Below are 16,788 nucleotides of genomic sequence, written 5' to 3'. Positions count from 1 at the left end.
TTTTCAAGCAGATTTAAGTCAACTCAAACTAGGCCACTCCGGAACATTCAATATCGTCTTGGTAAGTAACTCCAGTGCATATTTGGCCTTGTTTTAGGCGTTTGTCCTGCTGAGAGGTGAATGTCTCCAAGTGTCTGTTGGGAAGCAGACTGAACCAAGTTTTCCTCTAGGATGTTGCCTGTGCTTAGCTCTATTCCCTTTCTTTTTATCCTAATAAACTCCCTTATCCTTGCAGATGACAAGCATACCCATAACACGATGCAGCCACCACCATGCTTGAACATATAAAAGTGGTACTCAGTGATGTGGTGTGTTGGATTTGCCCTAAACATAAAACTTTATTCAGGATAAAAACTTTAATTTATTTTCCACATTTTTTGTAGTATTATTTTAGTGCCTTATTGCAAACAGGATGCATGTTATGGAAATATTGTATTCTGGACAGTCTTCCTCCTTTTCACTCTGTCAATTAGGTTAGTATTGTAGAGTAACTATGTTTTTTTGATCCGTCAGTTTTCTCCCATCACAGCCATTAAACTTGAACTGTTATAAAGTCACCATTGGCCTCATGGTGAAATCCATGAGTGTGTTCCTTCTAGAGGTCGACCGATTAATCGGAATGGCCGATTTAATTAGGGCCGATTTCAAGTTTTCATAACAATCGGAAATCTGTATTTTGGGCACCGATTTCCGATTATTATTTAAAAATATATATTTTTTTTATACCTTTTATTTAACTAGGCAAGTCAGTTAAGAACACATTCTTATTTGCAATGACTGCCTAGGAACTGTGGGTTAACTGCCTTTTTCAGGGGCAGTACGACAGATTTTCACCTTGTCAGCTCAGGGATTCCAATCTTGCAACCGTACTGTTAACTAGTCCAACGCTCTAACCATTGCACTCCACGAGTAGCCTGCCTGTTACGCGAATGTAGTAGAAGCCAAGGTAAATTGCTAGCTAGCATTAAACTTATCTTATAAAAAAAAATAATCAATCATAATCACTAGTTGTAACTACTGATCCAGTATAGCAGGCAATATTAACCAGGTGAAATTGTAATTTCTCTTGCGTTCATTGCACGCAGAGTCAGGGTATATGCAACAGTTTGGGCTGCCTGGCTCATTGCGAACTAATTTGCCAGAAATTTACGTAAATATGACATAACATTGAAGGTTGTGCAATGTAACAAAAGTATTTAGACTTAGGGATGCCACCCGTTAGATAAAATACCGAACGGTTCCGTATTTCACTGAAATAATAAACGTTTTGTTTTTGAAATGATAGTTTCCGGATTCGATCATATTAATGACGAAAGGCTCATATTTCTGTGTGTTATTATGTTAGAATTAAGTCTGATTTGATAGAGCAGTCTGACTGAGCAGCAGCAGGCCCATAATCATTCATTCAAACAGCACTTTCGTGCGTTTTGCCAGCAGCTCTACGCAAGCACAGCGTTGTTTATGACTTCAAGCCTATCAGCCTAATGGCTGGTGTAACCAATGTAAAATGATTAGCTGGGTGTGCGCTAATACTGTTTCAAACGTCATTCGCTTTTAGATTTGGAGTAGTTATTCCCCTTGCGCTGCAAGGGCCGTGGCTTTTGTGGAGCGATGGGTAACGATGCTTCGAGTGTGGCTGTTGTCTATGTGTTCCTGGTTCGAGCCCAGGTAGGGGCAAGGAGGGGGACGGAAGCTATATTGTTACACTGGCAATACTATAGTGCCTATAAGAACATCCAATAGTCAAAGGTATATGAAATACAAATGGTATAGAGAGAAATAGTCCTATAATTCTTATAATAACTACAACCTAAAACTTCTTACCTGGGAATACTGAAGAATCATGTTAAAAGGAACCACCAGCTTTCATATGTTCTCATGTTCTGAGCAAGGAACTTAAACGTTAGCTTTCTTACATGGCACATATTGCACTTTTACTTTCTTCAACACTTTGTTTTTGCATTATTTAAACCAAATTGAACATGTTTCATTGTTTCATTATTTATTTTATTGATGTTTTATATGAAGTTAAAATAAGTGTTAATTCAGTATTGTTGTAATTGTCATTATTACAAATAAAAAATCATCGGTAACGGCTTTGTTGGTCCTCCAATAATCAGTATCGGCGTTGAAAAATCATAAACGGTCGACCTCTAGTTCCTTCCTCCCCGCCACAGAGTTAGGAAGGGCACATGTATCTTTGTAGTGACTGGGTGTATCGATACAACATCCAAAGTGTAATAACTGCACCATGCTCAACGGGATATTCAATGTCTGCTTTTTTAAATGTATTTTTACCCATCAATAGGTGCCCTTCTTTGCGAGGCATTGGAAAACCTTTCTAGTCTTTGTGGTTGATGCTACTTATGCGACTTGTTAAGCAGATTTTTACACCTGAACTTAACAAAAGGGTTGAATACTTACTGACTCATTTCTGTATTAATTTGTAAACATTTCTAAAAACATCATTCCACTTTGACAAAATGGGGTATTGTGTGTAGTGACCCAATCTCAATTTAATACATTTTAAATTCAGGCTCTTGCACAACAAAATTGAGAAAAAATCCAGAGGTGTGAATACTTTCTCGTGTGTGTGTGTGTGTGTGTGTGTGTGTGTGTTTATATGAACTGAATATGATTAAATGTAGCCTTTTTTTTTTTTTTTTTTTTGGTAATGTAACTGATGCCTCTAAGGGACACTCAAAGGGAGATATTTTCTTTTTTTAATGTTACTTTCGTGATTTACTGTGAATAAAAAAAATTCAGAGCTTCACAAAATCTTCTGTGTTGAAGGCTTCTATGTTTTCAGTGTTGAAACCAAACCCCCACTCCCACACATGTCTGTTCCAACTATTAAAACCTGTCTTTTGGGGTCTGAAATAAATAGCCTAACCATAGTCTTGGATTAGCAGGAGAAGATGCTCCTTTAGTCTCTCTCCAGTAGCAGTGAGAGAGACCGAGACAGTGGAGTTGAGGGGCCCTGGCTCTGGCCTGGTTGTTATCTGTTGGCCATGTGTGCTACCGTGGAGTAGAGCAGAGCCAGACTGCTGAGCTGCATGCCCCGGGTGCAGAACGTCACGGCAGGGCCTCTCCCCAGGCCTCCCCAATGAGGCATGCAGCCTTTATAGAGCCAGGCACGCTTTAACAGGCCCCGCTCCTCACTCGCCTTCCCTGTTTATTTATCCACAGGCCCAAGATGGCCAGAGCAGATGGGAACCAGACATCTCAAACAGAAACAATGGCAAATGCAGCGCAGGATTTATCGCTGGATTCCCCTGTGCCCCTTGCTACACTACGCTAGGATGCCTCGCTAGGAGTTAGGAGAGCACCATGTTTATCAAGGAGGTTCACCCTCCCTATCCACTCCTATCTCTCTTCACCTCTCTCTATCTCCTCCTCTCTCTCTACCTCTGTCCCCACCTCCCCCTTATGAAACCATTTTTGTTGTGACTGTAGTTAAGAAAAACACAGCCAAACTTTTCATGCGCTATGGACTTCTTATGGAGCACCATTGCGTCATATGTTCATGCACATCATTCGAGATGAATGTCTCAGCTGCGAAGAAGCTCGGGTGTTTTGAGCATAATGTGGATCTGGACGGAATAAACTGTATTTGAAGGCTGGAGTGTGATAACTTACTGAGGCGTTGCCAAGGAACAGCTTAATGACTATTCACTTTCATTAGAAGGGTGTTCCTCCTATTAGGCAGAATAATGTAATGGACTCTGCTGTGAAAGGGTCCTGGGCATGCTTTAGAAAAAGTTGAAGGGGATATTGTCATAGATCATCGCTGTCTTTTTGTTTCATTTTAAAGTTTGGCGATCAACGAATGGTAACGAGTAAGCCCTTTTGACTAGTACCAGCTATCATATTCTCCTATTCAAGTCAATGAACTGCTAATTGTTCTGAATTCTCTGTATCAGTGCTACAATACAACTGTTTGGTGGGGCCTGATCCTTGAGTGAAAACACCATCCTCTTCTTTTCGAAGCCTACTAACTACCTTTAACATTAGTATTGTTTCATACCAACAGAACCCAGATGCTCTGGGTCTTGAGGTAAAGAGACAGTGCTTATAAATCTCTGTGGTCCTTCTCCCTCTCTCAAATTCTGATGAATGTGCGTTTCTCTTCCATGTCTCCCTCCAGACGGACGTCTTGGTGGTGAGCTGTGACCTGATAACGGACGCTGCCCTCCACGAGGTGGTCGACCTGTTCCGAGCCCACAACGCTACCCTCTCCATGCTGATGAGCAAAGCCCACGAGTTCACCGAGACTGTTCCCGGACAGAAGGGCAAGAAAAAAACCGGTGCGATTCAGATGATTATAACACAACAAGCGTTATTACACCAGATCCCCTGCATTTGATTTTGAGTCAACCAAAAATAGTGAATGCAGAACACTACAATATCTGTCAGTATTTTTTATGGATGGTAAAATGGTACATTTCAAAGATTCATTCCCTAAAAAGGATATTCCCTAGTTAGCAAATGTTTATTGCGCTTGTAACAATCTACGATGAAGCTCGTTGACATTTTTATTTCTAAATCTGTCTTATTAAACCGAGTGAAGGTCTGTAGGCCTAGATGTTAGTTTACAAGCCAGTTTACAAGCCATCTAGCTTAGCCATCAAGCCAAGCTAGATGGCTTGCTTGTTAGTCGTGTGGTGAGATCTTAGCCATTGATGTGTGATTGTTCCTCTGGTGTCTTCCTTCTCCCAGGGGAGCAAAGGGACTTTGTCGGGGTGGATGGTACAGGAAAGAGGCTCCTCTTTATGGCCAACGAGGCCGACCTGGACGAAGGTGTGGTCATCAGGAAGTCCATCATGAGAAAGTGAGTATGACTTTATCATCACATTTAGTGGTTAAATGTACACTCTACTAAAGGACGTTGCCACGAACAGTACTGCAGATGTTGCGATAAACAAGATGCAAGACGTATTTCCCACACAGTCACACACAGTATCTGTGCATGTGCAAAGGTTCGCTTTACACTGTTCGAGCATGGTAGGTGCGGGACCAAAACAGTGGGGGAGTTTAGCCTCACGCTTCAATGCTCTTAGTTGTTGTGGAAATTGACCCACTGTGCTGTTTACTTTGTGCACCTACGTCATATCACTGAGTCTACCTTTAAAAATGGTCTCCCCTCAAACCCAATAATGCCTATTGTCTGACTGGTGATGATGAATTGAAACTTATGAAATGTTGGCTGTATTGGTTAGTTATTAGTTTCCATTTCAAATATTTATTGCCTTGTCAAATTAAATCCCCGTTCTCACTATTAATGATGTGACGTTTTCATAGCCTTACAAATAATGTGACTGAGTTGGTCTGGGTAGGAACTAGGAGTCAGGTACAATAACGCCTCCCCCGGTCTAACAATACAGGGATACATATTTTATCACTTCTCTTTTGAGTCTGACTCTTGAGACTTTCCACTGGGCTGTCTTATCAACTGAACTGGGTTCAATTCCTATTTCAAAACTTTATCTGTAATGGTTTGAGCTTGAGCAACCATCACTCAACTGGCTCTCCAGGCAGGAAAAAGCAAATGTTTAACGCATTTGGAAGATCTCAAATAGTATTTGAACCCAGGTCTGTCTTATCAAGCCACCAGGTGTGTGTGTGTGTGTGTGTGTGTGTGCGATTGTGTGAGTTAGCAAAGCGCAAGGCGCGGGGTGGAGTGTTGAAGGGAACAACGCAAACTTGTTCAGATCTGACCCTGCATTTGTGTGGGATTGCTAATAAAAACACAGCACTCCCCAGCCTTGGCTGTCATGAGACTAACCAATTACTTCAGCTACACAGGGATTTGCTCCTGCTTTGGCTGTGTTCGGCTGTTTTTCCACGGCAGACCTCCTGTTCCAGCTTAGCGCATGCTGTGGTCCTTTTTCTTTCACTTGTTCTCGCTCTCTTTTTCAAACATCCATGTGGGCTTTATCGTTGCGCTGGGTGGTTGTGTGTGTGTTTGCATTTGGCTGCTCTGAAGCCGTGTATTTATGCTCTTATCTCATCGCCACCCTGTGTCTCAAAGTGGCAGTCGGCAGGAGAAACGATAATGCATTCTCCCTGACCCATTATCGGGTAAAAAGCTGCGGGATGCGTCTGGAAAAATGTAACCACTCTCAAATTCATAGCTATGGCTACAAGGACTGACCGTCCATAATATCAAAACATGTTTTGAGGCTAAATTGTGTTTTATAAATGTTGGCGCAAAACAAACTTATATTTTGGGTTCTGGTGGGGTTGAACAGTTGCACTACGCTCATGAGGCATTTTTAAGTTATGTTAATCGCCAAGGGTTATGGGTTCGATTCCCGCTGGGGCCACTCATACATAAAATGTTTGCACGCATGACTTTAAGTTGCTTTGGATAAAAGTGTCTGCTAAATGGTATTTATTATTATGATCCACAATGGATGTAGTAACTGCTGATTTGCCTATTTGTTTTTTAAAGCTTTAAAGCAGAATTCATGTTTGTTCAATTGCCAAAGGTGTAAATCCTACTTGAGCAGATCAATAAAATGATCTATTGATGTATAATACTTGCAAATGTACTGCCCACTACTAAATACATCTTGGTATTAAGGCCATTTGCAGTTGATAAAACGTCATGCATAAGGAATTCGGATAATAAGGAACTAGAATAATGAACTAGATAGTCAGCCATATTCGCTTTTGACAGAAATGGCAAACTTGCTCATCAAATACCCGTATGTCTAGTGTGCACAAAATAGATGAACCCATTAGTAGCATTGTCTTGAGTCCCCTGTGTGGTGTCTATGATGTCTGGGCTGAAAGAGCTGAAGCTGTCGACATCCTGGCTGGACCTGGACTGCAGCCCTGGGCCCATATTCATAAAGTAGTTATCTAGGATCAGGTCCTCCCTGTCCATATAATCTTATCCATTATGACCTTAAAGGCAAAACTGATCCCAAATCAGCACTCCTACGAGACCTTTTGTGAAGATGGGCCCAGGTCTTGTGCCTTGGTCCTGGGCTTCTGGTCCTGTTCACTGGTCTGGGCTGTGGGCTGCGGTTCTATGACCTATGTTCTAGGTTGTGGACTCTGGGCTGTGGGAGCTGGTCTGTTGGGAGCTCATAAATACTTCAGGGAGCCCGAGCCACACTAAATCCTGCCCAATAAGAGAGGGGCCGCAACAGCAGCTGCAAGCATGCTTCCCTGCAAAAGCAAATTGGCACGTGCGCTAATGTGAGATACACACACATGCATGTAGCAAACACACACACACCAGGATATCACATGAAGTTGTGGGCTTGTGACACTACATTCATACTGAGCTTACTTACACTGAATTTACTTGCATATAGGAAACATCTGAACATTTTGGCCTGCACATGCACATTGAAAGACTGGCTAATTGTATCTCCACAAACATGCACAACCTCACAGGCCTGAAGTTTATTAGACATGTTAACCCTAAACAAATTAAACTTCTAGTTGAGCTTTAAAATAGAAGTCGTCAATGAGCCCTAGGCCACTTGTTGAAAGACTGAGGTCTATTGAGTTTGTCAGTCTTATGATATCTTAAAGCTGTCGGCTAACTCTTCAGCTAACATAAGTATCGATGCTTTGTCGTTTATTTCAGCCCCAGATGTCAAAGGTCTCTGTTTCGACTCTGTTTCCCCCCATTAAGCCCCTTTTTCCTGAGCGTAGGAAGTTTGAGACGTCTGAAAGCCTCCCCTACCAGCTCAAGTCGTTCCCTGGCTGTTTGTCTAAGCTGTCTCCAGAGTCTTTCTTTACTTGTCTGCCGTTGTATTTAAACAGACATAGGCTGGGTGACGTATGGAATGGGATTGCTGGGCTGCCGTCACGTGCTGCTGTCCTATACTGTGGTACGGCTAACCTGGGACCAATGGCTTAACCACCACTCACTTTGGGCCACTCAATTCCTTTGTACAAATTTCCCATTGATATCAATGCATGAGTTATTCGAAGTTACAAACGCAGATCTTGGGCTAGGATAAGGTGCATAAGCTGTAGTCCACACTACCTACCAAAAGAGTTTTAATCTGTATTCTTCGTAGCTGTTTACAAACCACAATAGTCAGAGGCTGGCACTAAGACAGCATTGAATGAGCTGTATTCCGCTATAAGAAAACGCTCACCCAGAGGCGGCGCTCCTAGTAGCCGGGGACTTTAATGCAGGGAAACTTAAATCCGTTTTACCAAATTTCTTATCAGCACGATAAATGCTCTCCCTCGCCCTCCATTTGGCAAATCTTATCATAATTCTATCCTCCTGATTCCTGCTTACAAACAAAAATTAAAGCAGGAAGCACCATTGACTAGATCAATAAAAAAGTGGTCAGATGAAGCAGATGCTAAGCTACAGGACTGTTTTGCTTACGGAATTCATTCAATGGCATTGAGGAGTATACCACCTCAGTAATTGGCTTCATCAATATGTGCATCGATGACGTCGTCCCCACAGTGACCCCAACCAGAAGCCATGGATTACAGGCAACATCCGCACTGAGCTAAAGGCGAGAGCTGCCGCTTTCAAGGAGCGGGACTCTAACCCGGAACTTATAATAAATCCCGCTATGCCCTCCGACGAACGATCAAACAGGACTAGGATCAAATCGTACTACACAGGCTCTGACGCTCGTCGGATGTGGCATGGCTTGCAAACCATTACAGACTACAAAGGGTTCCACAGGTGCGAGCTTCCCAGTGACGTGAGTCTGCCAGACGAGCTAAACTACTTCTATCCTCGCTTCGAGGCAAATAACACTGAAACATGCATGAGAGCACCAGCTGTTCCGGAAGACTGTGCAATCACGTTCTCCGCAGCTGATGTGAGTAAGACATTTAAACAGGTCAACATTCACAATGGCCACAGGGCCAGACGGATTACCAGGAATGCAGTGGAGCAGGTTGAGAGCTTCAAGTTCCTGGTGTCCACATCACCAACAAACTAACATGGTCCAAGCACACCAAGACAGTCATGAAGAGGGCACGACAAAAGGTATTCCCCCTCAGTTGACTGAAAAGATTTGGCATTGGTCCTCAGATCCTCAAAAGGTTCTACAGCTGCACCATCGAGAGCATCCGGGTTGCATCACTGCCTGGTATGGCAACTGCTCGGCCTCCAACCACAAGGCACTACAGAGGGTAGTGCAAACGGCCCAGTACATCACTGGGGCCAAGCTTCCTGCCATCCAGGACCTCTATACCAGGCGGTGTCAGAGGAAGGCTCTAAAAATTGTCAAAGACTCCAGCCACCCTAGTCATCGACTGTTCTCTCTACTAACGCACTGAAAGCGGTACCGGAGAGCCAAGTCTAGGTCCAAGAGGCTTCTAAACAGATTCTACCCCCAAGCCGTAAGTCTCCTAAACATCTAGCCCAGACTATTTGCATTGCCCCCCCACCCCCCCTCTTTACACCACTTTTACTCTCTGTTGTCATCTATGCATAGTCATCTTAATAACTCTACCTACATGTACATACTACTTTAACTAACCGGTACCCCCTCACATTGACTCTGTGCCCCCTGTATCAAGTCTCTCTATTGTTATTTTACTGCTGCTCTTTAATTACTTGTTACTTTTATCTCATTCTTATCTGTATTTTTTGGAAACTACATTGTTGGTTAGGGGCTCGTAAGTAAGCATTTAACTTTAAGGTGAAGGTTGTATTTGGTGCATGTGACTAAGAAAATTTGATCTTAAGTTGGTATTCAGCCCTTAAAGAACTTTCTCTTCCGTTCTAATGCCCTCATCCCTTGTTTTCTTTGATACACTGATATTTGGCCTACATGTTACAGCAGGATATGGTCAATATTCTTCAGAGACTCTTATTTTGATGACTTTTTAAAGGTGTTTGTTGGTTACCAAGCATCAGGTCTTGACCCCTGTCCTAGATTACCACCACGTTGTCCCATGCTAGTGGTCTGTGTGGTGACACCCTTCACTACCCATTTCCACATGTGAATGAAATGCAAGCTGAAGACATGCTACACATATGATATGAGTTGGCTCCTGAATTGATTTGACAGTGTGAAGGCTCCTGCAGATTCCTCGCATACAATGTTGCTCCACTTTCCACTGTAAATCCAGCAGAGGTGAAGTCAGTCCTTGCTGTACTACCATTTCTCTTTTAGGATGAAATCATGGATTTGGTAAATCACTTGAGGTCTACAGTACTTGGTTCCCGCTAAACTAAATATATTTGAAGAATTTATGACCATTGCAAAACAAGTAGCATGTGTCTCGTACCCTGTGTGCCATGAAGCACACTCCTCAAACATTCCTCTCTTTAAATGGCGTCAATCTATTGTCCAATAGCAAGTGGCGAAGTTTGGGAAGCTATACGTTTAATTGCACGTTTTCCTAAGTAACTACCCAAGTCTGGAATTTTTTTGTCCCTTCATATTTACTTTCTGTGCTCAGACAAGAGAGGATACAAAGAGCCTAGGTCTTTATAGTAAAGCCCTGTGTAGCTGGCCGCTTGAGCAAATTTGCCTGGGCTTTGCAGTGGTGTTGACACAGACCAGGTCCAGAATAGCAGTTAGAACTGTCCCTTCAGAGAGAAGCACAAGACCATTTACCTCACAGTGCTGCTGCCATGTGGAATGTGCTCGTTTAGGGCCTACTACACATGGAGGTTTTTAGTAGTAAGTCATTATGCTATTTGGAAGTGAGTCACCCAAGCCCGAGGAGTCTTCCAACAATGTTCTGTTTCACTCACCAGCCAGGCCCCCTGGTGTTCCCAAACTGTTGGGCGCGGCCCCTGGGGACGGGGTGGCTTTAAACTTACTCTTGAAAGTTGTAATAGTAGAATGCACAAGGTGCAATTTAGAAATTGGATAGTGCATCATCAGTTCCTCTTGGTCATTGCATACCTTAGAGCTATATATAACTTGTCAAAAATATCCAGCTCAGCTAGCCCATTTCGGCTTAAAAAAAATGTGTTTTGTACCCCATAGATATTGTTGTAATTTTGTCACTCAAATATCACATAAATACATGTTATACAGGGCAAAATGTATAGAATTGCGCAAAAATGTACTTTGCACCCCATGACAAAATGTGTAGAATTGCAGAAAATAAGCTTTAAACCTGCAAAATTCTCTCCACCAACAAGAGGGGTGTGAACAGTTTGTCTCACTAACAGTGCTTGTGCCCATAGAAATAGACATGGTGCATCTGTGCGGGGAGGGGTCGTGATGTTCCCCAACGCAGGCCCTGAGGGAAAAATTAGTGAACCTCTGCTGTAGACTACCAGGAATTACACATTAAACTTGTTTGGCAAATGCAGTGGCTTTATGGCCAAACAATGTGTATTGTAGTTCTACTAAAATGATCATGCAAATGGAGGTCCTTCCTCCAGCATGTAGGCCTTCCCAGTAGACAGACTAGGCCTGTTGCTGCTCCTGCTTGTGTTTAATCATGGTGCAATTCTCCATAAAGGGCACACGTTGACCCCACCACTCTCCTCCACACCACTAGCCACAAGACACTGATCCCTGGGTATCTCTCCTGCTGGCCTGCCTGCCTCCCTGCCTGCCCAGCCCCACAAAATGTGATTTATACGGCCCGGCATCTGGTTCTGAAATCTGCATGGCCGAACAGAGCTGACTCATTCTCAATGCTTCAAATCGCATTCTTCACCCAAGAAAAGACAGAGCGGGGGAGGCAGTCACATAAAGTCCCAGAGATGAGATGGTTTTCTTAAATGTCACATTTAGGGGAGGAGAAGAGAATGGGGGCCCAGTTGACTGCAACACCACCAGGCAGGCTGGATAGCCGGGTCGCTATGATAGTGTTTCACCACTATGATCATGTTGGAGGTTTGGTGGAGGTTTGTCATCTATTTCACCTGATGCTCTGACCCAGAGGTCATGTAGAATATAGGCTAGTGAATGTACAGCTATGGTCTTATCTGACCCATTGCGTAGGTTCTGTCCAAGGAACTGTTTATGGAGTCGGGTCACCTGGTCATAATTTAAGCGTAATTCAGAATCCAGAGAACGTGATAGTCTCTGGATCTAGCTATGCGGCTCTAAGACCACCGTCCGCCGGGGACGCACAGCCCATCTGACGTGGTGACGGTTGGAGAAATTGCTTGAGCTGCGCTGGGAATTCAAAAAGTATGAAAGCCAGTGGTCCAACATTGTATCACACTGCTGTGCGTACCCGTACACGTTTTGAACTCTGAAGCATTTCACTGTAAGGTCTACTACACCTGTTGTATTTGGCGCATGTGACAAATAAAATTTGATTTGATATATGTTTTATGTGAGCAGTGCTTCTAGAGGCCTTCTCAGAGGATGAGTCCTGCGTTCACCATGGCCAGAACTGCAGTGAACAGAACACCAGCTTTTCTAACTGCACCACAGTCTTTCCCTTTAAGTTTGCTGACGACACCATGGTGGTAGGCCTGATCACCGACGATGATGAGACCGCCTACAGGGAGGAGGTCAGAGACCTGACAGTGTGCTTCCTGGACAACAATCTCCCTCAACGTCAGCAAGACAAAGGGGCTGATCGTTGACAACAAGAAACGGAGGGTCGAGCACACCCCTATTCACATCAACGGAACTGTAGTGGAGATGGTTGAGAGCTTCAAGTTCCTCAGTGTCCACATCACTAAGGACTTATCATGGTCCAAACACACCAACACAGTTGTGAAGAGGGCACAACAACACGTATTCACCCTCAGGAGGCTGACAAGATTTGGCATGAGCCATCAGATCCATAAAAACTGGCTGCATCACCGCTTGGAATGGCAACTGCTCGGCATCCAACCGCAGAGCGTGACAGAGGGTAGTGTGTAACGACCAGTACATTATTGGGGCCGAGCTCCCTGCCATCCAGGACTTCTATACCAGGCGGTGTCAGAGAAGGTAAGGCACTAAAAAGGGTCAAAGGGTCTAAAAAGGGTCTCCTGCCACCCAAGTCACAGTCTGTTCTCTCTGCTACCACATGGCAATTGGTACTGCACCAAGTCTGGGACCAAAAGGCTCCTGAACAGCTTCTACCCCAAAGCCATAATACTACTGAACAGATAATTAAACGGCTACCCATGCTTTTCACTTACTTTCACTTTTCACTTACTTACATGTACATAGTGCTTCAATTAATCACCTAACCAGCCGCACACAAGCCTACGATCACCATGCGCAATGCCATGAGTTGACTGGAGTGGTGTAAAGCTCGCCACTATTGGACTCTGGAGCAGTGGAAGCTCCTTCTCTGGAGTGATGAATCACGCTTCAACATCTGACAGTACAACGGACAAATCTGGGTTTAGTGAATGCCTCAGAACGATACCTGCCGCAATGCATAGTGCTAACTGTAAAGTTTGGAGGCTGTTTTTTGTGGTTTGCGCTAGGCCCCTTAGTTTCTGTAAAGATAAATCTTCACGCTACAGCATACAAACATATTCTAGACGATTCTGTGCTTCCAACTTTGTGGCAACAGTTTGGGGAAGGTCCTTTCCTGTTTCAGCATGACAATGCCCCTGTGCACAAAGTGAGGTCCATACAGAAGTTATTTGTGGAGATCGGTGATGATGACCTCAATCACATCAAACACCTTTGGGATAAATTGGAACGCCGACTGCGAGCCAGGCCTAATCGCCCAACATCAGGGCCCGACCTCTGTAGTGCGCTTGTGGCGGAATGGAAGCAAGTCCCCCAGCAATGTTCCAACATCTAGTGGAAAGTGTTCCCAGAAGAGTAGAGTCTGTTATAGCAGCAAATGAGGGTCCAACTCCATATTAATGCCCATGATTTTGACCTGAGACATTTGAGCAGGTGTCCATGTACTTTTGGTCATTGGGTGTATTTTATTTTTATTTATTTGTTAATGTTCTACTTTTTAACTGTATTGTTGAGAAAGGGGCTCTTAAGTAAGCATTTCATGGTAACGTGGTCTCTTGTTTTATTCGGCGTATGTGACAAATACCCATTGATTTTCATTTGAGACACTTCCCACATCACACAGGTTGCTCTGCTCTCAGAGGAATTACACTGGCCTCCAGGACAGGACATGTCCCAAATGGCACCCTATTCTCTATATAGTGCTCTACTTTTGATCAGAGCATTAGAGTGCCATTTATTACAGACAGAGGCTCTATACCCAGAGCGTTGTCATGTCAATCTCAGGCTGTAAAACAATTGGGGGGTCCGCTTGTGTTGGCATCTCACCAGACTGGACATGGTTACCATGGCAGCCAGGCTTCTGGGGCAGGGCCTGCGGATGGAAGCTGGCAGGGGACAATACACAGGTGCCATGACATTCCAGGGACTTTTGTCACATACCTTATTTGTTCCCCTTATAGCAGATGTTTTGTTTGTTCAGTCACGTACTGCTTTCAGCGGAGTAAGTTTGTCCGAATAAAAATCTGAATTAAAGGGTGCCATTATTTTAATTCTGTCATCTAATTAAAACAGAATTCTGAGAAGAAAACAGTGGTTTTGCTCGTGAGGAGGCATGCTGTCTGCTACAGGGTACTTTATGGTGTGTTGTGCCATGAACATTGACATTCAGTTACAGTACATTACATGAAGTTATACCTGTGTAGTAAGTAACACACAACTCTAGTATTACAAAAGTGAAATTGGGACTAATCCATAATCCACCTGGGTAATAACAAAAATCCCTTTAACTCCAAACGAATTGTTAAAGTATGTCATAGAATGTGCCTTTACAATTGTTCTATTACAACTACTGTGTTTTTACACAGGTATAGAGCAATGTCATGCATAACTCCCCAGCTTTGTAGTTTGAATTTGATTTGATTTACCTCCCACGTCCGCCTCTCTCTTTCATTCAGACATCCAAGGATGCACATCAAAACTGGCCTTGTGGACGCCCACCTGTACTGCCTGAAGAAGTCTGTGGTCGACTTCCTCGCTGATAACAAGTGAGGCCCTTTTCACATGTTTGACTTTGGTTGCGTCCTAAATTGGACGTGGCCTTTGTGTATGAACTTTTGCATGTCATTGCATGTCAAATCTTTGCATGTCATCACAAATGTGTTTTTATATTAAATGTACACTGAGTGTACAAAACAGTAGACATAGACTGACCAGGTGAATCCAGGTGAAAGCTATGATCCCTTATTGATGTCACTTGTTAAATCCACTTCAATTAGTGTAAGGGAGGAGAAAAGGCTTAAATCATTTTTTAACCTAAGACAATTGAGACATAGATTGTGTATGTGTGTCATTCATTGGGTTAATGAGCAAGATGAGATTCAAGTGCCTTTGAACGGGGTATGGTAGTAGGTGCCAGGCCCACCGGTTTGAATCAAGAACTGCAACGCTGCTGGGTTTTTCACGCTCACCAGTTTTCCGTGTGTATCAAGAATGGTCCACCACCCAATAGACATCCAGCCAATTTGACACAACTGTGATAAGCATTGGAGTCAACATGGGCCAGCATCCCTGTGGAACGCTTTTGACACCTTGTAGAGTCAATGCCCCGACAAAGTGAGGCTGTTCTGAGGGCAAACGGGGGTGCAACTCATATTAGGAAGGTGGTTCCTAATGTTTTCTACACTGTGTATATCAAATAATTTTTTTAAAGGTACCAATAACCATCCACATAAATGTGAATACAGTGTGTTGCTAGATACAGGTGAAATAACGAATTGCACCTTTCTAGGCAAGTTGCATGCATGTGTAACTGGAGTTAATATATGAACAGACTGTGACTGTGGAAAGGCTTTGAGACTGGTATGTATTCTTGTTAGGTGTTAATTTGTTTTACAATGTGCCAGTTTATTGAGCAGTTTATTAGGCTTTTACCCCCCTTGAGCATTAGTGTCAGAGGTACACCTCAATCACAACTGTGGTGATCATCTCACTTCCTCATACTTCTTGTACTACTTCTTTTCAAGTGCAATCACTTTGGACCAATCAGAAAGTCTGTTGTTTATTGCCCATTTTAAATGTTTGGGTTACCATATATAATAGGGCCACCACCATAGATTTACTTAAAGCTTATAACATATAGATGTAATTTATAGGAGCTCTATAGCCACCACCACCAGATCAAATGATCCATAATTGTAAAGATATACATACACCTGATCATTCAAAGCCAGGCCAAGCAATTCAATGCATTGTTAGATTCCTCACTTAGTTGAAATGCATCTCACTTTGATAAATGTATGTCCTATTGATGCAGCCTATATTTCTAATGGTGTTACATGAATCTACTCACATTCTCCAGCCCATACATCCTAGGCAGGGGATCCCCCCCCCCCACCACGCCCACCACCAGCAAGACCAAAAGCAGAAGCTCCACCCTTCTACTCCTCCACCCACCCCTAGTCTAGGCCCCCAATCCCTTTATGCTTGTTAAACTGGTATTGTAAGGAGACCCAGCAGCTCCTTTAAGTGGTGTTGAAAATAAGCACAGGTGGCATTAATTGGAGAGTACATTGACTCACTAGCTCGATCCCTTTCCCTTCAAATATACATTTTCTACCGGGGATTTCCATAAATATGCAGCAACGCAGCTGCTTGTTCCTGCTGCTTCCCATTGCTTTGACATATTTTAATTGAACCTTTATTTAACTAGGTAAGTCAGTTGACGGCCTACCCCAGCCAAATCCTAACCCAGACGACCCTGGGCAAATTGTGCGCTGCCCTATGGGACTCTCAAACACGGCCTGTTGTGATACAGCCTGGAATCAAACCAGGGTCTGTAGTGACGCCTCTAGCACCTACAGCACTGAGATGCGCCACTCGGGAGCCCTATTTATTCACCAGTCCTCCTGATATGAATATAATTTCATCTAATCTGCTGTCC

The 16,788-nt window shown here is 43.5% G+C and overlaps 1 protein-coding gene across 4 annotated transcripts in view; it reads left to right on the top strand.

Moving 5' to 3' along the window:
* Positions 1-16,788, top strand: part of eif2b3 (eukaryotic translation initiation factor 2B, subunit 3 gamma) — a 78,522-nt gene that overhangs the window by 45,340 nt on the left and 16,394 nt on the right. For all 4 annotated transcript variants that reach the window (XM_021589494.2, XM_036966444.1, XM_036966443.1 and 1 more), the window contains 3 exons: positions 4,148-4,307; positions 4,720-4,831; positions 14,804-14,893. In XM_021589494.2, coding sequence (XP_021445169.1) covers positions 4,148-4,307; positions 4,720-4,831; positions 14,804-14,893 — 362 coding nt within the window. The remainder of the gene's footprint in view (positions 1-4,147; positions 4,308-4,719; positions 4,832-14,803; positions 14,894-16,788) is intronic.

This window comes from Oncorhynchus mykiss, chromosome 28 (genome assembly GCF_013265735.2).
Source record: "Oncorhynchus mykiss isolate Arlee chromosome 28, USDA_OmykA_1.1, whole genome shotgun sequence".
Lineage (NCBI taxonomy): Eukaryota > Metazoa > Chordata > Actinopteri > Salmoniformes > Salmonidae > Oncorhynchus > Oncorhynchus mykiss.
Note: the sequence above shows the minus strand (reverse complement) of the source record. Positions and strands in the feature narration are given on the sequence as shown.